Source organism: Pseudophryne corroboree, chromosome 8 (genome assembly GCF_028390025.1).
Source record: "Pseudophryne corroboree isolate aPseCor3 chromosome 8, aPseCor3.hap2, whole genome shotgun sequence".
NCBI classification, from domain to species: Eukaryota; Metazoa; Chordata; class Amphibia; order Anura; family Myobatrachidae; genus Pseudophryne; species Pseudophryne corroboree.
The window spans coordinates 277,064,952-277,091,069 of record NC_086451.1 but is presented as its reverse complement, the minus strand read 5'-3'; the positions used below and the strand labels follow the sequence as shown (position 1 = coordinate 277,091,069).

General features: G+C 42.0%; 1 protein-coding gene across 4 annotated transcripts in view; it reads left to right on the top strand.

Moving 5' to 3' along the window:
* The window catches only part of TENM1 (teneurin transmembrane protein 1), a 1,080,468-nt gene that overhangs the window by 1,011,869 nt on the left and 42,481 nt on the right, over nt 1–26,118 (top strand). For all 4 annotated transcript variants that reach the window (XM_063937256.1, XM_063937254.1, XM_063937255.1 and 1 more), the window contains 2 exons: nt 20,258–20,430; nt 25,418–25,653. In XM_063937256.1, the coding sequence (XP_063793326.1) occupies nt 20,258–20,430; nt 25,418–25,653 (409 nt within the window). The remainder of the gene's footprint in view (nt 1–20,257; nt 20,431–25,417; nt 25,654–26,118) is intronic.

Sequence of the window (26,118 nt, the reverse complement as noted above, 5' to 3'; positions counted from 1 at the left end):
AGCAAGGGAAACCTGCAATAGTACATGGCCAAGTCACAAAGAAAACCATAATTGTGTCCTCTTTTTTATATATACCACACAAGTCATAATAAACGCTGTGTAAATTATGCATGTCCTTTATGTGGGTGGTAGTCATGTGACCGCCGGTCGGCTGACCGACAGTCACATGACCTCCTCCGTGAGCCCGACGGCTCACTATCCCGATGGTCGGCATGCCGACCAACAGGGACTATTTCCACTCGTGGGTGTCCACGACACCCATAGAGTGGGAATAGAATCCGTGGCGACCGCAGGTCGCCACCGAGCCCGCAGCGTGGCGAGCGCAGCGAGCCCGCAAGGGGCTTGCTGCACTCGCCCCTCCCCGCCGGGATCCCGGCGTCGGTATACTGCCGGGATCCCGGCGTCGGTAAGGTGACCGGCGGTCAGGAGACCGTCGGTAAGGTGACCGGCGGTCACCCGTACTACACCCCTTTATGTACGTTGTTGAAAATAGAAGTAGTGGTGGATCTAGCCATTCTGCTACCTGAGGTCACAATAGGGATGGTGATCTTTTCATTCTAAACAACTGCTATAAACATTTGTATATAAAAAGTGTCAAATATAAAAGACAAATCTTAATGACATTTATAATCAATCACTAATTTAGACTTTTAGAACATAAAAAAATGTATTTCCTATTGAATTCCCTAGATGTTGCAGCCCAAATAGCTTGCAAACTACATAGCTGACTCAGGGTTGTGGAACCGATCACTGGGTCCACCAGAATTGAGGTCACAGTCAATATGTTGATCCCATATGGTCAGCATGCAACCGGTTGACAGGATCAAGAGGTCGAGAGCGTCATTAGGTCAACATGTAAACGGTAGACCGCACAAAAGGTCCACAGGTACAAAAAGTCGACAGGGTTAAATGGTCGACACAAAATAAGGTTGACATAAGTTTTTTGGGGTGACATTTTCTATGTTAAACTACATGTGACCCTAATTAGTCTACTGCTTTCCCTCATACTGCTTTGATCTCCATGTTTTGTGCAGGTTACTATTCCCAATCGTACTCTACATGGATGGTTAATAATAAAAAAAGTTGAAAAAAATCCCCAAATTTTATGTTGACCATGTGTCGATCATTGTCATGTTGACCATTTGTACATATCGACATAATGCATGTCAGCCATATGTGGTCGACCTATTGATTGTCAACCTATTTACTGTCGACCTATCATCTGCACCCCAACTCCGGATCCGGTGCCTCCTTACATATGTACATAATCCCACACAAGGCAGCATAACCAGATTTTATTCTTTTATCAGCGCCTGTGCAACTGATGGTTGTTAGTAAGGTTTCCAGGCTGGAAGGATAGAACCACCTTTTAGAACACCCAGAGATGGCTGTGAGCAGCTCCAAGCAGACACAATTCATGTTTCACTGCTAAACCAATGCTGCCCTAGAATTTTAAAAACATTATGATAAAAATTTAGAATAAACACTACACTCAGAGGTGAATTTATTGATCAGCACCGGTAGGCACAATATTAATGGCAGCCTTCCCCCTCTTCTTCACAACTTCCCTCAGCATCATTGGTCACGGGCAGTTATGCATAGCTGCAGAACCATCTCGCAACAGTGATAGGCAGCTCTCTATAGACATCATGATAGTGTCACTGCTGGTGCAGGCTCCTCCCACATACTTCCAGCTGGTCAGGAAGCTAAAGAGTCCCAGCAGATGGTAGTTAGGCAGGTAGCCCCAACCTCTATCGCACCTCCTGCACACAAATCACCTTTCCACTCCTCACACTGGTACTACGTATAAAAAAATATCAGCAGCTGAAATGCGGTTTGGGCAAGGGGCACTGTGTGCCACCCCCAGCAACATACTTGCCTACTTTTTAAAAAGCATTTCAGGGAGATTGTGAAAGTAACACCTATTAGCGCTGGCGAATACTTCTACATCTGAGAGACATGGAATAAAAATGACTTATATCCAAATGTAAATGAGCTCCAAAGTCAGTAAGATCTATTTGTTGAAGAAAAGATACTAATATTTTTCAGGATTTGTTCATGTATTGTGTTTTATAAGAGGTTCCATATACTGTAAGTGGCCATGAGAACCTTATTTAAACTATATGGATCAATGTGCCTGTTAATAAGCAATGTAGGGAAATGGCACCGATGAGGGAGATTGATGGACTATTCAGGGAGTCAGGGAGATTGCTGTTATTTCAGGGAGCCTCCTGCAGAATGTGGGAGGGTAGGCAAGTATGCCCAGCAGGTGGCACCTCTAGACATGTTCCTCATGTGCCTAGTGGGAAATTTGACACTTTCTACACTATCATTTTTCAGTTGGGTTTGCAGCATGATTTATAATATTGGGTTATTTCTGTTTTTTTTTTTGTAGATTTAACTATTTATATTTTTATAATCAATTCCAACAGGAAAAGCTAATTTTAAAACATATTTTGACAGTATAAAATTGGTATGCAATATAATTGCTGTCATTTTATGTATTTTATTTATCTATATATGTGTGTGTGTATATGTATATATATATATATATATATTCACACACAGACACACAGAGACATACAAATTCTTATTATTATTATTATTATTATTATTGAGCTATTGTTGAGGTAGTAGAAATATGGCCTACTTTAACATAGTGCTTTATGAAGAAAGTACATATCTTTTTATGGAACTTTAAGCACGGGGCTCCAGATGGCCTTAGAAATATAACTATCACAGGAGAAAAGGAGACCTGAAGGAGCAACTGCAGGAGACAAGAAAAATATTATAGCAAGGTTATTTGTCTTGCAAGATCGCCATGGCAACATTAGAATGGAAATATCGAGGACTATTGTAGATGGGGGATGGCTCTCAACTCTGTATTTCAAGCTGCACTACTATATATTATGTTTTACTGATTTTTGTTGTTTGCTACTTGTTGCATAAGCTTTTTTATGTTAAGTTGTGTTTATTTGTATGCCACAGTGTGTATGCATATACAGTATGCCTTATGCCACAGTGTGTATGCATATATGTACATGGATATACTGTATGTATATGTAGAACAGAAGCAAACTGCACTGCTTATCAAGGAATATATGTATATGTAGAACACAAGCACATGGCACTGCATATCAATGCATTTATATGAAAAATGCAGACATAAAATGCTGTTTTTTTTTTTAAATAAAAAATAATGCAATTACATGTACAGCATATTCCAAGTCTCACTCTAAGGTGGTCATTCCGAGTTGATTGCTAGCTGCATTCGTTCTCTGTGCAGTGATGAGGCAAAAAAACAGCACTTCTGCGCATGCGTATGCGGCGCAATGCGCATGCGCGGTGTACTATTACAACGAACAATTTAGTTTTACACAGGGTCTAGCGATGCTTTTCAGTCGCACAGGAAGCCACAGAGTGATTGACAGGAAGCGGGCGTTTCTGGGTGTCAACTGACCATTTTCAGGGAGTGTTTGGAAAAATGCAGGCGTGCCAGAAAAAATGCAGGCGTGGCTGGGCGAACACAGGGTGTGTTTGTGGCGTCAAAACAGGAACTGAATGGTCTGAAGTGATTGCAAGCGCTGAGTAGGTTTGAAGCTACTCTGAAACTGCACAAATTTTTTTTGTAGTCGCTCTGCGCTCCCTTTGTTCACACTTCTGCTAAGCTAAAATACACTCCCAGTGGGCGGCGGCATAGCGTTTGCGCGGCTGCTAAAAACTGCTAGCGAGCGATCAACTCGGAATGACCACCTATATTAAAATATGTGTGAGCATACGCTACATGCAGCTAATACTTACAGTACAGTGTGTAATGTGCTTTGATGATGATGACTGGTGTTTTCATTGTATTAAACATAATTAAATACATGTAAAATTAATTAAAGAAACAGCATGCATGTTTTCTCAAAAGTGATCTAGGCATCAGTGTTTCTAACCTGGGGTTTAGTTGCGCATGTGCAGAGGAACGCACAGTATAGTGTCCCTTGCACCAGAATAGGGCTTTAACAGTGTGGTCTTTATGTGCTATAATGTTACACAGCCATATTCTGTTCAGCATAGGGCTGCATTAAATACTGTATGTACTTAATGAACATTTTAAACAGTTATCATTAATACACAGTTGGTCCCCTACTTAACAGCCTCCATTGTTCTGGGAAGGCTGATCACTAGATTAGCAAGGCCATCACTGATGTTGGTAATATGGCCCAGCTTTCCAATGTGTCCCTAAGATGGTCCAGGATATGGACATGCCAGCCAAGCTGTTCCACACTAAACTTGTCAAGCCATTTTTGGGTGGAACTTGCTTTTTCTATGGGTTTATTGTGATGCTGAAAGGTGTCCAGATGATGGGTCGTCCTTAATTAGATCGACAGTCAATAGGTCGACCACTAATGGTCAATATACATTAGGTCGACATGGTCATTAGGTCAACATGTAAAAGTGCTTATGGTCAACAGGTGTAAATGTCGACACGCATATGGTCGACGTTTTTTTTGTTTTGACTTTTTTTCCAACTTATTCATACTTTACCATCCACATGGACTATGATTGGGAATAGTAACTTTGCCCAAAGCATGATGAGCCATGTGAGCGAACGCTGTACATTAATTGGGGCTCCATGTGCTGTGACTGTGAAAATGACACAAAGGGCGGTATTCAAATGATATATCACGCCCAATCTCCTTTCTAAAGTGATCCACGTTATCGTGCTTATCACACCCATTCTAATCAGGTTTAGCTGCGTAAAGGGTTAGGGCGCCCTCGCTACCCTGGGGGTAGCAAGCTGAAATGATGATAACGCTCCCGTTAGTAGAAACAGAATGCGGAAGGGAATTGAATACTACCCAAAAAGTTTTTAAAAATGCTATGTTGACCTTTTCCAGTGTCATCCTTTTGACCGTGTCGATATTTAACATGTCAAACTTTTCAGCATGTTGACTTTGCCATGTTGACCAATTGTGGTCAACCTAATTAGGGTTGACCCAGTGATCCATACCCATGCTGAAAGGTCTTCAGTAAGGTCCATTTACAGTTGTACTGCCAGCACATGTGAAATGCTTTACTTGTCAACTTCATGGTGCCTGTGTTCTGGTGTTCACATACTGCTTGTCAACACTCTGATTGTCAACAATATATATATATCAATCCCCATAAAATATTTTCCACACTATTTTTACAATTTACAGTGTTTATTAAAAACCATATAGATGATACATACTGCTCCAACATGAGCCCCGTAATGAAAGACAAACCTACCAATTTGTAAGTAGCTAATGACACATAGCACCTTCACTCTGATTGGTAGGTGTGTGAGAAAGGTATTTTGATTGGTTAAGATTGCTCGTGCTGCAGAACGCGGCAGCATGTATGGCATGAAAAAGGGTCCCACTGGCAGGTGCATGGGTGGTGTTTGCACCCACAATCCCAAAGGATTGCATGGTGCGAAGGTGCCACCGCATGGCATATCATGTTGGACACATGCATAGAAATCGGCATGCTGCAGCGCATTGCAAGCAATGGAATATATACGATTTATCAGCGTGCGGGATGCTGGCTGTCCACATCCCGACAGCGGCATCCCGCACGCCAGAATGCCGGCAGCAGTGCGAGCGCAAAGGGTCTCTTGAGGGCTCGCTACGCTCATCACAGGATCTGTTCCCACTCTATTGGTGTCGTGGACACCCACAAGTGGGAATAGTCCAGTTTTGTCGGTATCCTGACCGCCGGGATCCCGACAGCCGGTAAATTGAACGGATCCCCAAGCAACAATGTAAGTGGACACATCTGTCTGATTTAGTGGCTATTTACTATATTGATACAATGTTGTTATTTGATAACATGTATACTCCCACTCCTTTTCTTACCTGGCCTTTCTAAGCAGAAGTGATCACACATATAAGATGCTTCTGAATCTGTATATTGACATATGTACAGTATATGTCTGTCTTGTGCCTATGCTCAGGACAGAAAATCATAATTTCCGCTAAACAAATATAGATCCAACTAAAAAAATTAGCCCCTGATCATGTACTTAGCATACATATCAAACATCCACTATTCTATTATTTCTACATAGTAGATAAAGAACAATGAAAAAAAAAGAAGAAAATTATAAGAAAACATAAAGACTGTGGTAACTACCATTTTATTTGTCTCATACACTCTGGGCTATTAGTGAAAAGAATGTTCTGCTTTGCATGTAATGTGATGTCGTGGAAAACCTTTCTATGGGTGCTGAAGTGTGCGTCTTCTGAGGCACATATTTAAATAGATAAAAGTGAAGTGTAGCAAATGCAGTTATGATTTTCCTTCACTGTCATACTTGGTCTTAAATTAGTGAGGTTTATCTTTTATATTTTAGTAAAATATTGTTATATTGTTTGTGTGCTTTTATAAACCTATTTAACTACATCTGTGGCACCACGCCCGATAAAACAAAGTCTGTTACAGAAATCTTGGGGCCCAGTATACTGAAATCTCTGTGGGCCCCCCTCAACCCTAAACCTTTACTCTCGACCCCCAACCCATACATGCCGAAATTCTGGCTGCTCTCTCCGGGATTTGTGGCTAAAATTGAAACATTGAAATGACCTGTCTCCTGACCTGTTTTATGTCCGTGAGTGCAGCCAACTGCTTGCTGTGTATGTACAATGATATATATACATACACACACACGCACAGAGGCAGAACTCTGGGAGGCAACAGAGTCATCTGCCGCCGGGCTCCTGCTCTGAAGGGGGTCACCTCTCCTCCCATTCTGTGACACCATTGAATTAAGTTAATTGATAGCTGTTGCTGTCTTTTCAGTGGCAGACTTCCTCACTGGTCCCTGCACTGTACAAATCACACCCTCTTTATTATATGGAATATACTCATTTCACAGGTGTCATACGCAGGATTAGAAACCACAACCTATTACACTGGAAGCAGACACCTTACTGATGAATCTGTTTGCTCCTGTATAGGAAACATGAGAATTTTAACTATATGAAGATACTTCTCTGACAATTACACGTAACTTCATATAGTAAGAATTCTCATGCTTCCTCTACAGGAGTAAATAGCTCCATCAGTAAGGTGTCTGCTTCCAGTGTAACAGGTCATGGGTTCTAATCCTGGTTATGACTGCTAAGAAATGTGTGATTTAAAATAAAAGACAATTAAATTTATAAATAGATTATATAATTTTTTTTCAGAACACTCCATACACACACACAAACACACACACACACACACACACACACACACGCGCATATACATACATAGCACCAATATTTATCTTTCCTCCGGGCGACTGTGACGAACTTACGCCACTGCACACGCATATTATATATATACTGTATATGAGTCTCGCACTCTGTTAAGTATAGCAAATGCCCTTCCTAAATAAATGTACATATGTCCTAATAAAAGAATATATAAAGAGGAATGTGGAATACAGGGGAGGGTGCTATTTACTTTATTCATCATTGGGTGACAGTGTTTGTCGCAAAATAAATAAAATTTGTGTTTATTTTTTGCTATGTGTTTTGTGACAAACGCATGTATAATTATTGATGCTGCTGCTATAATAAATACAAAATCAGTCAATTAAATATGTAAAATACAAAAGAGTTTAATAATTTATGATATTTAAATGCATTATACATTTGAAAAAGAATAACAAAACTAATCTACAGCACATTAAAAACACATCGGTGACAACACTATACTATACTAGCACAGGATGGCACACAAAGTAAAATTACTTCACATGAGGCAAAACAGAAGGCATACAGCAATAAGAAGGGCACCTCATGCATGTCTGTAGGGGGAAGCCATGAAGATGGCGGGGAAGAGAAGCACAGGAATGTGGAGGAGACGGACAGGACCAGGCATATGCCGCTTCTGCAGGCCGTAAGCGTAGCAGTAACTGGGTGCTGATCGCATCACTGAGCACAATATAGCGCCGGCTGCAGGCCCATCACTACAGTGACACCGCCACAGCTGCTGCTCCTGTATCTGACTCTGACCACGCAATACTGGCCACGTGATGATACCACTGCTTCCTGACGTCAGCGGGTGAGGATCTGGCCACTGACAAGAGTGTTTCCGAAAAAAGAATTTGGTCTATCGGGGGGGGGGGGTTTCTGGGTACTCGGAACCCCCCCTGCGTGCGCTACTGACCATAAGGTACACTATAAACTAAAGGACTGAGGGACACCAAGGGCGAGATTCAAATGTTATCGCCCCTGATCTTCCATCTAAAGTGATGGGGGAAATTGCCGGGGGCGATATACAAATGTTCCCCACTATTGTGCTGATCACGCCCATAGCAGCAGGTTTAGATGCATAAAGCGGCTAAATCCGGCTAAACTATTGAGGGCGACCCAAAATGCATCTTCTCCCGCAAAATTCCTTGGCAATGAGCATGAGACCCCTTTAAAATGAGCAGGAGACCCTTTAATAATGAGCAGGAGCACCTTTCAATGAGCAGGAAACCCCTTGGCAACGAGCAGGAAATCCCTAACAATGAGCATGAAACCCATGCAACGAGCAGGAGACCCCTGAGAATGAGAAGGAGACCCCTGGAAGTGAGCATGAAACCCCTGACAATGAGCATGAAACCCTCGAGCAGTAGCCCCTGGCAATGAGCATGAAACCCCTGGCAACAAGCATGACATGAGACTCCTGGCAATGAGCATGGAACCCAGAGCATGAAACCCCTGGCAATTAGCATGAAACCCTTGGCTAGGAGAATGAAGCCCCTGACAATGAGCATGGGACTCATGACAATGAGCCGGTAACTTAAAACAAATTAGAAGCCTTATTGTGGGGCATAATTTGTAAGGGGCATTATTGTGTGTGGGGCATAAAATGGTGTCAGGGGCATAACTGTGTGTGGCATAATGTGTAATGGGCATTACAGCATGTGGCATAATGTATAATGGGCATTACGGTGTGTTGCATAATGTATAATGGGCATTACGGGGTGTATAATGGCCATTATGGTGCATGGCATATTGTGTAATGGGCATTATGGTGTGTGGCATAATGTGAAATGTGCATTACGGTGTGTGGCATATTGTGTAATGGGCATTAAGGTGTGTGGCATAATGTGAAATGGCCATTATGGTGTGTGGCATATTGTGTAATGGCCATTACGGTGTGTGGCATAAAGTGAAATGGGCATTATGGTGTGTGGAATAATGTGTAATGGGCATTATGGTGTGTGTCATATTGTGTTATGGCCGTTACTATAAGGAGGAAAAATAGCAAAATGTAAGGGTATATATCAGGATTTTTATTCCTGTGGTGACCAATGTCTGGGGGTGCAGGTTGCAAAACTGGGGTATAAGGTAGTCTTTTCCTGCAAGGCCATGCCTCTTGTAGTAAGGTCACGTCCACTTTTTTGGCACAGGTGCGTGCAAATTCTTTATTTTTTTCTAGGAAAATTCTTTATTCTTACAAAGGTGCCTTGTCCGAAGTAGCTCCGCCCACATTGCCCACAGCTCCAACCACCGCTGCCCACCCCTGGGAGTTTGTGAACCTATTTTTCTACAAAAAAAAGAACTGAATCAAACTATTATTATTATTATTATTATTGTTAATCTGTCCCTGTTCGTAATAAATTATAGGCAAAAGCTTAGGTTTTCTTATCTTGCACCAGGAATATTTTGATATAAAGGCATAAAAAATTTCTTTTGATTCATGTTGTTATCTTGTACACATATTGTAATAAGTGATAATCAATTAATGATCCCTATATAGTGTGTCATAGTCACACAGTATTTATTGTACGTATCACTGACTACCATTATATGTTCTGAGTTATTATTACACTTCAGCATTGTTAACTTTAAACTATTCAAATATAACTTCACATTGGGTATATATATATATATGTATATATATATATATATATATATATGTGTTCACATGTTGATTTTCACTCTGCGCATTATGCATTGAACAAGATTTTATTATCTTCACTGGTTAAGCAGTGCTCTCTAGTGGTAGACTTGAAGAATGGCATCAGCATCTTATAAACTACTGTAACCTCTTAAGCAAATTGCAGCAACCTATATTTACACGTTCAGGTTTATTGATTTCCCTGAAACAGCAATGCATTAAATAAATCAAACACTCTAAAGCTAATACACTGGTATATGAATGTGAGATACAACGGTAGATTATTTCCTTTGTTAGATGAGCTAAAGTGAATGCCAGCCATTCAGACCTTTCTATGAACTGTGTTTCAAAGAGCTGGAAGATATGTGATTTGTGTGTAAAAGCATTTCCTGGTGAAGATGCTGGCTCAAAGTAAGGTGAGACTCCAGAGATTAAGGGGGACATTTACTAAGCAGTTATAAGAGTGGAGAAGTATGCAAGTGGAGAAGTTGCCCCATCAACCAATCAGCAGCTCTGTATCATTTTATAGTATGCAACTTCTCCACTGGCTCACTTCTCCGCTCTTATCACTGCTTAGTAAATGTCCCCCTAAACCCTATTACCTTGTAACACTAATTAAAGCAGTGTAGAATTGGCCTGTATGTGTTCACACACTATGATAATCAGAATCCAACCAAACAGTTAATTTGGTTTAATGCAGTATTCACATCCTAGTACTAGATCTGATCACATCTGACATTTGTTCATCTTAAATCAATGCATGTTCTGTTCTTTGCAGAATGCACATAAAATATTATTTAAAAAAAATGTGACCTAAGTAAAGGGTGTAGTAGGGTATGTCAGCATACCAGCGCCGGCATACTGACAGCTGGGCGAGAGCGCAAATGAGCCCCTTGCGGGCTCGCTGTGCTCACCACGCTGCGCTCGCCATGCTGCAGGCACGGAGGCGCGATCTATTCTCCCTCCAGGTTAGTCGTGGACCCCCAAGAGGGAGAAAAAGTGTCGGTATGCCGGGTGTCGAGAGTCCGCCGCCGGTATACTGTGCACCCGGATCCCGACAGCCGGCAAACTGAAGACCACCCATAAGTAAATACAGTGCATGTTTCTGTGTTACAAATAATGTTATTATCACTCTCATGATAATTTATTGCAGACACAATCTTATAGGTTACAGTAGCATGCAACAACATATAAATAAAATGCTGAACAATAGGCTACAACAAATATATTTAATTACGGTTTACATTCAGGAGGCACATCTCATTTCAAAGCAAGGTTATGACATTCACTTTCTATCTGATGACATCACAAGAGTGGTTAGTGAAGTATCTCCTGGCTGTTAATCCATGTGGGGATCTACAGGGGATCTGAAATTATATGTCACTGTCCAAATGCATGTTGTGATGCCTATAAGCGCACTATTGGATATTGTCAAATTACGTCTAAACTGAAAGCAGCACAGACAGTGTAATGGTTAGAATTAGAGATGAGCGGGTTCGGTTCCTCGGAATCCGAACACCCCCGAACTTCAACCTTTTTACACGGGTCCGAGGCAGACTCGGATCTTCCCGCCTTGCTCGGCTAACCCGAGCGTGCCCGAACGTCATCATCCCGCTGTAGGATTCTCGCGAGGCTCGAATTATATCGCGAGACTCGGATTCTATATAAGGAGCCGCGCGTCGCCGCCATTTTCACACGTGCATTGAGATTGATAGGGAGAGGACGTGGCTGGCGTCCTCTCCGTTTTTAGTTACTGTTAGTAGTTAGTTGATCTGATTGCTGCTTAGCTTATTGTGGGGAGGATTGGGGAGAGCTGTTAGGAGGAGTACAGTCAGTGCAGAGTTTTGCTATTTTTTTTTAATCCGTTCTCTGCCTGAAAAAAACGCTCCATACCATATCTGTGCTCAGCCTCAGTGTGCTGCATGATATATCTATGTATATCTGACTGTGCTGAGTGCTCACTGCTCACACAGCTGAATTGTGGGGGAGACTGGGGTGCAGTTATAGCAGGAGTACAGTGCACACTTTTGCTGCCAGTGTGACTGACCAGTGACCACCAGTATATTGTTTGCCTGAAAAAGTTAAACACTCCTGTGGTGTTTTTTTTTTTTATTCTATAAACGCATTCTGCTGACAGTGTCCAGCAGGTCCGTCATTCATTATATTATATAAATATTTACCTGCAGTAGTGTTATATTTTTTTTGTTCATCTCTATCATCTTTATCATCTCTATATTAGCAGACGCAGTACGGTAGTCCACGGCTGTGGCTACCTCTGTGTCGTCAGTGCTCGTCCATAATTGTATACCTACCTGTGGTGGGGTTTTTTTTTCTATCTTCTTCATACTAGTAGTTTAGGAGTCTGCTGACAGTGCCCAGCAGGTCCGTCATTATATTATATATACCTGCAGTAGTGATATATATATAATTTTTATATCATTATCATCTATATACTAGCAGACGCAGTATGGTAGTCCACGGCTGTAGCTACCTCTGTGTCGTCAGTGCTCGTCCATAATTGTATACCTACCTGTGGTGGGGTTTTTTTTTCTATCTTCTTCATACTAGTAGTTTAGGAGTCTGCTGACAGTGCCCAGCAGGTCCGTCATTATATTATATATACCTGCAGTAGTGATATATAAATATTTTTTATATCATTATCATCTCTATACTAGCAGACGCAGTACGGTGGTCCACGGCTGTAGCTACCTCTGTGTCGTCAGTGCTCGTCCATAATTGTATACCTACCTGTGGTGGGGTTTTTTTTTCTATCTTCTTCATACTAGTAGTTTAGGAGTCTGCTGACAGTGTCCAGCAGGTCCGTCATTATATTATATATACCTGCAGTAGTGATATATATATATATATATTTTTTATATCATTATCATCTCTATACTAGCAGACGCAGTACGGTAGTCCACGGCTGTAGCTACCTCTGTGTCGTCAGTGCTCGTCCATAATTGTATACCTACCTGTGGTGGGTTTTTTTTTTCTATCTTCTTCATACTAGTAGTTTAGGAGTCTGCTGACAGTGTCCAGCAGGTCCGTCATTATATTATATATACCTGCAGTAGTGATATATATATAATTTTTATATCATTATCATCTATATACTAGCAGACGCAGTATGGTAGTCCACGGCTGTAGCTACCTCTGTGTCGTCAGTGCTCGTCCATAATTGTATACCTACCTGTGGTGGGGTTTTTTTTTCTATCTTCTTCATACTAGTAGTTTAGGAGTCTGCTGACAGTGTCCAGCAGGTCCGTCATTATATTATATATATACCTGCAGTAGTGATATATATATATTTTTTATATCATTATCATCTCTATACTAGCAGACGCAGTACGGTAGTCCACGGCTGTAGCTACCTCTGTGTCATCAGTGCTCGTCCATAATTGTATACCTACCTGTGGTGGGTTTTTTTTTCTATCTTCTTCATACTAGTAGTTTAAGAGTCTGCTGACAGTGTCCAGCAGGTCCGTCATTATATTATATATACCTGCAGTAGTGATATATATATATTTTTTATATCATTATCATCTCTATACTAGCAGACGCAGTACGGTAGTCCACGGCTGTAGCTACCTCTGTGTCGTCAGTGCTCGTCCATAATTGTATACCTACCTGTAGTGGGGTTTTTTTTTTCTATCTTCTTCATACTAGTAGTTTAGGAGTCTGCTGACAGTGTCCAGCAGGTCCGTCATTATATTATATATACCTGCAGTAGTGATATATATATATTTTTTATATCATTATCATCTCTATACTAGCAGACGCAGTACGGTAGTCCACGGCTGTAGCTACCTCTGTGTCGTCAGTGCTCGTCCATAATTGTATACCTACCTGTGGTGGGGTTTTTTTTTCTATCTTCTTCATACTAGTAGTTTAGGAGTCTGCTGACAGTGTCCAGCAGGTCCGTCATTATATTATATATACCTGCAGTAGTGATATATATATATTTTTTATATCATTATCATCTCTATACTAGCAGACGCAGTACGGTAGTCCACGGCTGTAGCTACCTCTGTGTCGTCAGTGCTCGTCCATAATTGTATACCTACCTGTGGTGGGGGTTTTTTTTCTATCTTCTTCATACTAGTAGTTTAGGAGTCTGCTGACAGTGTCCAGCAGGTCCGTCATTATATTATATATACCTGCAGTAGTGATATATATATATTTTTTATATCATTATCATCTCTATACTAGCAGACGCAGTACGGTAGTCCACGGCTGTAGCTACCTCTGTGTCGTCAGTGCTCGTCCATAATTGTATACCTACCTGTGGTGGGGGTTTTTTTTCTATCTTCTTCATACTAGTAGTTTAGGAGTCTGCTGACAGTGTCCAGCAGGTCCGTCATTATATTATATATACCTGCAGTAGTGATATATATATATTTTTTATATCATTATCATCTCTATACTAGCAGACGCAGTATGGTAGTCCACGGCTGTAGCTACCTCTGTGTCGTCAGTCACTCGTCATCCATAAGTATACTAGTATCCATCCATCTCCATTGTTTACCTGAGGTGCCTTTTAGTTGTGCCTATTAAAATATGGAGAACAAAAATGTTGAGGTTCCAAAAATAGAGAAAGATCAAGATCCACTTCCACCTCGTGCTGAAGCTGCTGCCACTAGTCATGGCCGAGACGATGAAATTCCATCAACATCGTCTGCCAAGGCCGATGCCCAATGTCATAGTACAGAGCATGTAAAATCCAAAACACAAAATATCAGTAAAAAAAGGACTCAAAAACCTAAAATAAAATCGTCGGAGGAGAAGCGTAAACTTGCCAATATGCCATTTACCACACGGAGTGGCAAGGAACGGCTGAGGCCCTGGCCTATGTTTATGGCTAGTGGTTCAGCTTCACATGAGGATGGAAGCACTCAGCCTCTCGCTAGAAAAATGAAAAGACTTAAGCTGGCAAAAGCACAGCAAAGAACTGTGCGTTCTTCGAAATCACAAATCCACAAGGAGAGTCCAATTGTGTCGGTTGCGATGCCTGACCTTCCCAACACTGGACGTGAAGAGCATGCGCCTTCCACCATTTGCACGCCCCCTGCAAGTGCTGGAAGGAGCACCCGCAGTCCAGTTCCTGATAGTCAGATTGAAGATGTCAGTGTTGAAGTACACCAGGATGAGGAGGATATGGGTGTTGCTGGCGCTGGGGAGGAAATTGACAAGGAGGATTCTGATGGTGAGGTGGTTTGTTTAAGTCAGGCACCCGGGGAGACACCTGTTGTCCGTGGGAGGAATATGGCCATTGACATGCCTGGTGAAAATACCAAAAAAATCAGCTCTTCGGTGTGGAAGTATTTCAACAGAAATGCGGACAACAGGTGTCAAGCCGTGTGTTGCCTTTGTCAAGCTGTAATAAGTAGGGGTAAGGACGTTAACCACCTTGGAACATCCTCCCTTATACGTCACCTGCAGCGCATTCATCATAAGTCAGTGACAAGTTCAAAAACTTTGGGCGACAGCGGAAGCAGTCCACTGACCAGTATATCCCTTCCTCTTGTAACCAAGCTCACGCAAACCACCCCACCAACTCCCTCAGTGTCAATTTCCTCCTTCCCCAGGAATGCCAATAGTCCTGCAGGCCATGTCACTGGCAATTCTGACGAGTCCTCTCCTGCCTGGGATTCCTCCGATGCATCCTTGCGTGTAACGCCTACTGCTGCTGGCGCTGCTGTTGTTGCTGCTGGGAGTTGATGGTCATCCCAGAGGGGAAGTCGTAAGACCACTTTTACTACTTCCACCAAGCAATTGACTGTCCAACAGTCCTTTGCGAGGAAGATGAAATATCACAGCAGTCATCCTGCTGCAAAGCAGATAACTGAGGCCTTGGCATCCTGGGCGGTGAGAAACGAGGTTCCGGTATCCATCATTACTGCAGAGCCAACTATAGACTTGATTGAGGTACTGTGTCCCCGGTACCAAATACCATCTAGGTTCCATTTCTCTAGGCAGGCGATACCGAAAATGTACACAGACCTCAGAAAAAGACTCACCAGTGTCCTAAAAAATGCAGTTGTACCCAATGTCCACTTAACCACGGACATGTGGACAAGTGGAGCAGGGCAGACTGAGGACTATATGACTGTGACAGCCCACTGGGTAGATGTATTGACTCCCGCCGCAAGAACAGCAGCGGCGGCACCAGCAGCAGCATCTCGCAAACGCCAACTCTTTCCTAGGCAGGCTACGCTTTGTATCACCGCTTTCCAGAATACGCACACAGCTAAAAACCTCTTACGGCAACTGAGGAAGATCATCGCAGAATGGCTTACCCCAATTGGACTCTCCTGTGGATTTGTGGCATCGGACAACGCCAGCAATATTGTGTGTGCATTAAATATGGGCAAATTCCAGCACGTCCCATGTTTTGCACATACCTTGAATTTGGTGGTGCAGAATTATTTAAAAAACGAGAGGGGCATGCAAGAGATGCTGTCGGTGGCCAGAAGAATTGCGGGACACTTTCGGCGTACAGGCACCACGTACAGAAGACTGGAGCAACACCAAAAACGCCTGAACCTGCCCTGCCATCATCTGAAGCAAGAAGTGGTAACGAGGTGGAATTCAACCCTCTATATGCTTCAGAGGTTGGAGGAGCAGCAAAAGGCCATTCAAGCCTATACAACTGACCACGATATAGGAGGTGGAATGCACCTGTCTCAAGTGCAGTGGAGAATGATTTCAACGTTGTGCAAGGTTCTGCAACCTTTTGAACTTGCCACACGTGAAGTCAGTTCAGACACTGCCAGCCTGAGTCAGGTCATTCCCCTCATCAGGCTTTTGCAGAAGAAGCTGGAGACATTGAAGGAGGAGCTAACACTGAGCGATTCCGCTAGGCATGTGGGACTTGTGGATGGAGCCCTTAATTCGCTTAACAAGGATTCACGGGTGGTCAATCTGTTGAAATCACAGCACTACATTTTGGCCACCGTGCTCGATCCTAGATTTAAAACCTACCTTGGATCTCTCTTTCCGGCAGACACAAGTCTGCAGGGGTTCAAAGAACTGCTGGTGAGAAAATTGTCAAGTCAAGCGGAACGCGACCTGTCAACATCTCCTCCTTCACATTCTCCCACAACTGGGGGTGCGAGGAAAAGGCTCAGAATTCCGAGCCCACCCACTGGCGGTGATGCAGGGCAGTCTGGAGCGACTGCTGATGCTGACATCTGGTCCGGACTGAAGGACCTGACAACGATTACGGACATGTCGTCTACTGTCACTGCATATGATTCTCTCACCATTGAAAGAATGGTGGAGGATTATATGAGTGACCGCATCCAAGTAGGCACGTCAGACAGTCCGTACGTATACTGGCAGGAAAAAGAGGCAATTTGGAGGCCCTTGCACAAACTGGCTTTATTCTACCTAAGTTGCCCTCCCACAAGTGTGTACTCCGAAAGAGTGTTTAGTGCCGCCGCTCACCTTGTCAGCAATCGGCGTACGAGGTTACTTCCAGAAAATGTGGAGAAGATGATGTTCATTAAAATGAATTATAATCAATTCCTCCATGGAGACATTCACCAGCAGCAATTGCCTCCACAAAGTACACAGGGAGCTGTGATGGTGGATTCCAGTGGGGACGAATTGATAATCTGTGAGGAGGGGGGTGTACACGGTGATGAATCGGAGGATGATGATGAGGTGGACATCTTGCCTCTGTAGAGCCAGTTTGTGCAAGGAGAGATTAATTGCTTCTTTTTTGGTGGGGGTCCAAACCAACCCGTCATTTCAGTCACAGTCGTGTGGCAGACCCTGTCACTGAAATGATGGGTTGGTTAAAGTGTGCATGTCCTGTTTATACAACATAAGGGTGGGTGGGAGGGCCCAAGGACAATTCCATCTTGCACCTCTTTTTTCTTTCATTTTTCTTTGCGTCATGTGCTGTTTGGGGAGTGTTTTTTGGAAGGGCCATCCTGCATGACACTGCAGTGCCACTCCTAGATGGGCCAGGTGTTTGTGTCGGCCACTAGGGTCACTTATCTTAGTCACACAGCTACCTCATTGCGCCTCTTTTTTTTCTTCTTTGAGTCATGTGCTGTTTGGGGAGTATTTTTTGGAAGGGCCATCCGGCCTGACACTGCAGTGCCACTCCTAGATGGGCCAGGTGTTTGTGTCGGCCACTAGGGTCGCTTAGCTTACTCACACAGCTACCTCATTGCGCCTCTTTTTTTCTTTGCGTCATGTGCTGTTTGGGGAGTGTTTTTTGGAAGGGCCATCCTGCGTGACACTGCAGTGCCACTCCTAGATGGGCCAGGTGTTTGTGTCGGCCACTTGGGTCGCTGAGCTTAGTCATCCAGCGACCTCGGTGCAAATTTTAGGACTAAAAATAATATTGTGAGGTGTGAGGTGTTCAGAATAGACTGAAAATGAGTGGAAATTATGGTTATTGAGGTTAATAATACTTTGGGATCAAAATGACCCCCAAATTCTATGATTTAAGCTGTTTTTTAGGGTTTTTTGAAAAAAAAAACAATGAATCCAAAACACACCAGAATCCGACAAAAAATTTTCAGGGAGTTTTTGCCAAAACGCGTCCGAATCCAGAACACGGCCGCGGAACCAAATCCAAAACCAAAACACAAATCCCGAAAAATGTCCGGTGCACATCACTAATAGATAGTAACATATACGGCTAAACAAATATATAATATGTCATACAGCAGCATACTATATATATTATTATAAATTCGGTGAGGGTTTGCCAAAACGCGTTCGAACCCAAAACACGGCCACGGAACCGAACCCAAAACCAAAACACAAAACCCGAAAAATTTCCGGTGCACATCTCTAGTTAGAATTACTGCTCAACATTGAGGTTATGGGCTTGGTTCCCATCATGACCTTAACTGTGTGGGGTTTGTATATACTCCCTGTGCTTGCGTGGGTTTCCTCCGGGTACACCAGTTTCCTCCCACAATCCAAAAATATACCGGTAGATTAATTGGCTCCCGACAAAATTAACATTAGCGTGTAAATGTGATAGGAAATATAGGCCCAAATGTATTAAGCCTTAACAGGAGATAAAGTAGAGACGGATAAAGAGTGATAAATGAACAGCCAATCAGTTTCCTAACTGCCATGTTGCAGTGGGGCAGATGTATTAACCTGGAGAAGGCATAAGGAAGTGATAAACCAGTGATAAGTACAAGGTGATATACATACCAGCCAATAAGCTCCAATATGTAAATTAACAGTTAGGAGCTGATAGGCGGGTGCGTTTATCACCTTGCACTTATCACTGGTTTAACACTTCCTTATGCCTTCTCCAGGTTAATACATCTGCCCAGTGTTTGAAAAATGACAGTTAGGGTCTGATTGGCTGGTTCATTATCGTACCATCCAACCAGCCAACCGGTTCCACTTTATCTCTTGTTTAGGTTTAATACCTTTGGGCCCTAGATTGTAAACTCCACTGGGGCAGGGACTTAAGTGAATGGCCAAATATTCTCTATAAAGTGCTGTGGGCTATGGGGGTTATTCAGGTTGCATTGCCAATCGATGCAACAGCAATAACCCCACTGGTGGTGCTAGTGGGTACAGACAAGTCCCATCCTACGCGTTCGCTAGCAGCCAATGCCATTTTAACGCATTGGCTGTGAACTCCTCTGTCTGATTGACAGGCAGAGGTGTTCGCTGGGAGGTTGGGGGGATGTGGCGACGGAGCATTGCAGGGGAAGCGAAAAGAAAACGGGGGTGGTTCAGCTGTGTTTTTGGGCAGCAGCGTGACGTCACATGCAGCCGCTCCGATCTAAAAAATGGTGGTGGACCTCCGCCATACGCAGCCTAGCTGCAGCTGCAGGAGGTCGTCCACAGTTACTGTGACCGCAGCCGCTGGGCAATCATTTCAGCATTCTGGGTGGCCTTGCCCTGTGATGGGTGACCCCAGTATGCGATAGAAAGGATTGCAAATGCTGCTAAAAAGCACTGAATAACCTCCTATGTGTGCGCTATATAAATAATAACTGGTAATAATAAAGCTATCTGGTTTTATTGTTGCAAGTTTGGTGTGAATACTTGGCAAGCAATTTGTAAAACCAGAAGAAATGTATAAATTCTGATATGGTTAAGCCATAATATTTGTAAATCAATATCTCTGAGTCCTCTCTTTCACTGTTACTATTACATAAATAGAGCTATACTTTTCAGTCTATAGCATACAGTAATTGGTTTATCAAACCATTGTCATAAAAAAATATGAATACATTTAAAAGCTTTGTTTTTGTAAACTGAGTTTTATTAAAAATAAAAAAGGAAAAAAATAATAAAATGGATGGAAATTAAACATCGGTCACTTTTAGAAAGCTAATGTCATTTATGTGTTTTCTTGTACTATTTTAAGGTATGACCTTGAAGGACATTTAACAAATGCAACCTTTCCAACTGGAGAAGTCAGCAGTTTCTACAGCGACATGGAGAAATCCACTCGGGTCGAGCTAGACACTTCAAACAGAGAAAATGTTGTCACCACAACTAATATATCTGCAACAAGCATTGTATATGCTTTAAAACAAGGTACTGTAAGCAAAGGAAAAATATCAGTCAATTCTACAACTAAAGATCTTTGTCTCTTTCTTACATAGCAGGTTTTTATTTTTAAAAAAGATATTTTTTGCTTGAACTAATCACTATTAGAAGCAGTGACATTACTATGGGTGGTGACACCCAGTGCGGCCATGTGGATTTCTCATGCATGCCAAAAGGGAGGTGGCCAGGTGCTCATGAAGCCAAGACCCCTGCTCTGGGGCATTTTGTTGGTTTGCACCCTCATTCTTGTCACACTGGGGTCTCTTAGGGGTGACATCAAAATAACATAGCAACTCTCTCTGCTATTTTGGTGTCACCTCCTTGGATGGTGTCACCCAGTGCAGCCCACATACACCTAGTGACGTCAATGTGGCAGCCACAGCTTATTTCCAGTACAAGTTCCGAAGTGCTGTGTATAGTCGCAGTTGCATACAAATCAAAATACTGTACAATTGTGCAGTCTCAAGTGGATTCGCTTGAATTGTACAATGATGAAGGCAGAGTAAAGATATGCAAGTTATCATCATTAAATTGATGATGATGACTGGTGTATAAATAACAAGTAATTAAATAAATATTTGAAAAGAATTAGGTTGCCCTCTAAAAACATAGCCAGCACCACTGCTTATAACCTGGTTTAGTTACCAGCAATGTGGAGTACACACAGGGTTGGGTCCCCCATAAAAGCCATAACTAGCACCAGGTTATATCTGGCTGGGCTGTTCACACAATAACAAAGCCGCCCACAATGTGGGGTTCCCCTGACAGCGCCCAGTTACATAAAAGCAGAACATGCTCCTTGTGTAGCCACAATGGGATGAATGAAAATAGGCCTTTGTGTAACAATAATGATAGTACAGTATTATGGAATATGTGGACACATTGTAAGTAAATATAGCTTATTAATTCACTTGGAGTCAACATCTCAGGAGTACTAGTTATGAAGTGCCTCAGTGATGTTACAGGTTTCTGGCAAATAGACTGCATTTGCATGAACAAAACTATTTGCCAGTGAACAATGCAATTTATTATGTGGCAAAACTCCCAACAGTCTCCATTACAAAAGCTAGGCAAAATAGGCCATGCCCCTGATGTATCCAAATAAAGCAGAATCTACCCATCCACTTGTAGTTATGCCATGCCCCCTTTGTGACTGGCCAAGCCCCTCCGACTGCCAAAATGAGGCTGTCTTGGGATAGTTGGGATTGTTGGGATGTATAAATTGTAGGATTACTGTAGATGCTTTGTTTTTTACCAGTCTAGAAATGTGTAACATGTAATTGCATTTGAATTACAATCATCAGTACAGTCATCTTGTGTTTATTGTGTGGTGTTTAAAAATACATCTAGTAATTAGAGCCTTCAAGCAAGAGCAAGACGTATAACCTGAACAGTTGAATCTCTTTTCATTAACATAGATCTTACCAACTAAATATATCAGTGTGTAAGCCTTTAATTCTTTTCAAGTGAATAAAAGTACAGTACATAAGACTTAATTGGTTACAAAGTAGGCGTCATGTGCATACAGTACAGTAACATGGGGAGCAGGGATGTCAAGTGTGAATCTTGTGCAATGCTTTTAGTACTGTCCTCAAAGAGAACTAATGTGCCACAGCATACGTTCTGAAGTATTGCAGCCTTATTTACTAGCATACTTGCTTATTCTAATTAGCAGCTGTTAAATAATGCAAGAAAAGTACTGCACACACACTGACCTTTCATATATGCTGAAATGAGTTCATTCAATATGTAAAGCATTATATGCAAGAGCAGTACTACTTCCCGACTCTGCACACCCAAGATTAATCCAAGTTAGTCATCCAGCAACCTTTACTCTTGCATTTGCTCTTAATTAAATAATTGAGATTGTGTAGTCTGCAGGGTGTCTGCTCCAGTCAGTCTTGTTGTAGAAAGAATATGTGTGGACGAAATAGCAGGGCAAACTGATGGAAGACCGATGAACAAAGTAGACATATACAATTGATAAGATTGCGCTTCAAATGAGGGACAGCTGAAAACCTGGTTGGTCACCAAATGGTACCGCAAATAGATACTATGTGGAACAAATAACGGTTTTGTGCAACCCCTCTCTGGGTAAATCTGGAACCAAAACAATAGAGTTAAGAGAGTTCAAATTGATATAGGATAATATCATGCACTTTGAAAAAGGCTTGGCATAGCAGGAGGACAGCAGATCCAGTCCTGGACACTCATGGTAGATTTCCATTTCTTGGAGCCTGTCGGATGAAAATTTCTGTGGGAGTCTAAGAGAAAAAGTGGAAGTCTGACCGTGCTGAATTATATCTGAAAAAGGCGAATCATGGAAGGATATTTGGGCTAAAATTGAAACACAAAAAGACGAATTGTAGAACAGATCATTATGGGGCTCGATGTAATTAAGACAAAGACGGACAGAGCTCTGAGATTCCATCCTAACTCGTATGTTTTTTTAAAGCGGCAATCATTTACAAGGCAAAACCAGTTTGGTTTTGAATTATACATGATTGCCGCTTTAAAAACACATATGAGTTTGGCAGGAATCTCAGAGCTCTGGTTGTCTTGCACTGCATTACATCTGGCCCCTGAAGTTCTTTACTCAGGACTTGGTTTTTATTGCATGATATTATCATATATCAATTTTAAATCTCTTAACACTATTGTTTTGGTTCCTGATTTACCAAGAGAGGGGCTGCACAAAACCATTAGTGGTTCCTCATAATATAGATATATTTGCCACACAATTTTATCAGCCCTATGAACTAACTGATGACATTAGAAATAGACATCTTAGGGGATATCCTATTAGCCATTTATTAGTCATTTTTTGCATGGAAAAAAATGGCTTTTATAGCGATTTTTGTCCGATGATCATTATCAGGCTGTCCAACTGTAGCTCATTTTTTTCGTGTATAAAATTACCCGTGAAAAGCCGTGGACCACTGGACCTATGTGTTTTTGCAGCAGTGATCCTGGAAAAATACATACTTATCGGAGATTTGGTTTAATCCCCGAAAAATGCCAGCATCAGGGCTAATAGAAAAGCCCCTTGCGAGTCAATTAGCTGCGGTAAATTACAGCAGCTAATTGGATACTGCCCTTAGTAGGCAACACTAAATTTCTAAACAACTGTAGCTGGCATAAGGTATTATTGCTATCTCTGCATTCAACTATACACAGTGATGTCACAACAGGGGTGCAGGCCGCACCTAGGTGTCACCCAACGAGGAGTGACACCAAAGTCGACTCCTCTTCATTGACAGGGGCTGGGTGCTATACAGTGACATTATATGCAGCGGAAAAAAGAGAAGATTTCTCCCAGCGCTAATGTAATTAGGTATATAGTAATACTTAGTGGCAATATGGGCTCAAATGAAAATATTCATAAAATCAATGAAAGTTAAAATATAATATTTTATTAACACATGAGAACACTTTTCCAAGGGTATACTTTTCCCTGAAGTGATCCTAATACCGGTATACACAAAACAAATACACACAACAATTAACATATAAGAGTACCAGTGATACGCTAAAAAACGCGGTTTATTCACTGGATGGGAGTAATTATCCCTCAGGTAAAAGCAAGCATATATATGTATGGTAACTGTATAAATAAAAGTCCCTTATGAGAATGCAGATTTGTATATGCAGTTGCTGTATCTGCCGGCAGACATATCCAATAGCTCCGCAATCAACTAGTTTCACCTGACACCGCAGGCTTCCTCAGGATCCAGACACTCGTTCTAGCAACTATCCTGCTACTTTGAAGTAAGTGCCTCACACACTTCTGGACATTTTTTGCTTAGGAGTTCAGGACTTTGGTTCAATGTGCTGATCTCCACTCTGAAAGGATTTTATAGCAATTAGCTGACATCAATCAGGATTTCTGGACTTATTCCCTATACGATAAGGGATCGTGATACAGCAACTGCATATACAAATCTGCATTCTCATAAGGGACTTTTATTTATACAGTTACCATACATATATATGCTTGCTTTTACCTGAGGGATAATTACTCCCATCCAGTGAATAAACCGCGTTTTTTAGCGTATCACTGGTACTCTTATATGTTAATTGTTGTGTGTATTTGTTTTGTGTATACCGGTATTAGGATCACTTCAGGGAAAAGTATACCCTTGGAAAAGTGTTCTCATGTGTTAATAAAATATTATATTTTAACTTTCATTGATTTTATGAATATTTTCATTTGAGCCCATATTGCCACTAAGTATTACTATATACCTAATTACATTAGCGCTGGGAGAAATCTTCTCTTTTTTCCTCTCTATTAGTATTTTTGTGGGGATTGTGGATATCCTCATACATACTCCTAGCAGCTTTAATTAATTAGGGAAGGCAAACGAGCGCAATCCTCTATTCTTGCTTTTTTCAACATTATATGCAGCACCCAGTTCCTGTCACTGTGTAGTAGTTGGCACTGCACTAACACTGATCTCCGGAGCAACCTGCATTTTCGGGACCCCTGGAGTGATGAAACTGGTGTTTAGGTTGTGAGGCCATGCCTCTACACTCAAGACCATGAACCTTACCCATGAAGCCACACCCCCTTTTACCAATGCGTGCCTTTGGTGTGCGGACATTAAATATACCGCACCAGCTGGCACCACTAATATATATGTGTGTGTGTGTGTGTGTGTGTGTGTGTGTGTGTATATATATATCACAAATTGAAGTTATATTTTTGTGTATATCCTTATAGCTGAATGTCTGAGTGTCAGTCATGTAGTGACAAGGTTTGCCCTGAGAATTAAATAGCCTCATACAGTATATTACATGATGAGCTCGACAGAATGTAGAATAGAATCATATGCTTGCCTGACTTGTGTGAATAGCTCAATGTTAATGCTATGTGACGCTAAGAAATAAGTTATGTTATATAAGCATCACCTTTTACAAAACACTAATCATAACATGATCAATATCTAATATTATTTTCCTTATCTATTGGCAGAAAACACTCTTAACACCTATCGTGTTAACCCTGATGGCTCCCTACGCGTCACCTTTGCCAGTGGGATGGAAATCAGCCTTAATGCAGAGCCCCACATACTAGCAGGAGTGGTCAGCCCAACTCTGGGTAAATGTAATATCTCGCTCCCTGGGGAGCACAGTCCAAATCTTATTGAGTGGCGACAACGTAAAGAGCAGCACAAAGGCAATATCTCCTCTTTTGAAAGACGCTTAAGGGTAAGGCTTTTTCACTGTCATATTACTACTTTCCTGTAATAAATTACAATCTTTCTTGTACGTTCTTGCTGTGTGGGAAGAACCAATTTGTTTCATGTACTGTAATTGCAAAGCAGAAATCATCCAGCAGTTTCATATCCTGAGAGCTTAAAGGGAAACTACCCTTTACTTAAGCACAGACAGAGCATCATATATTTTCGTATTTACACTTTATAACATGGTATTTGCTTGAATGAAGCAAAGTGAAATACACAACTTGGCAAAGTATGTGGAGACCTGTTCTAATCAGTGTCAGTGGCGTCACAAGGAGAGTGCGGGGGGTGCCGAGGGGTGACACCAAAATGTCAGCTCCTGCTCAGTGACAGGAGCCAAGTGCTGCACTGTTACATTATGTGCAGCTCTTGGCTCCTGTCACTGTGTAGGAGCCAGCACCGCAGAAACAACACTCGGCGGGAGGCCGACCGC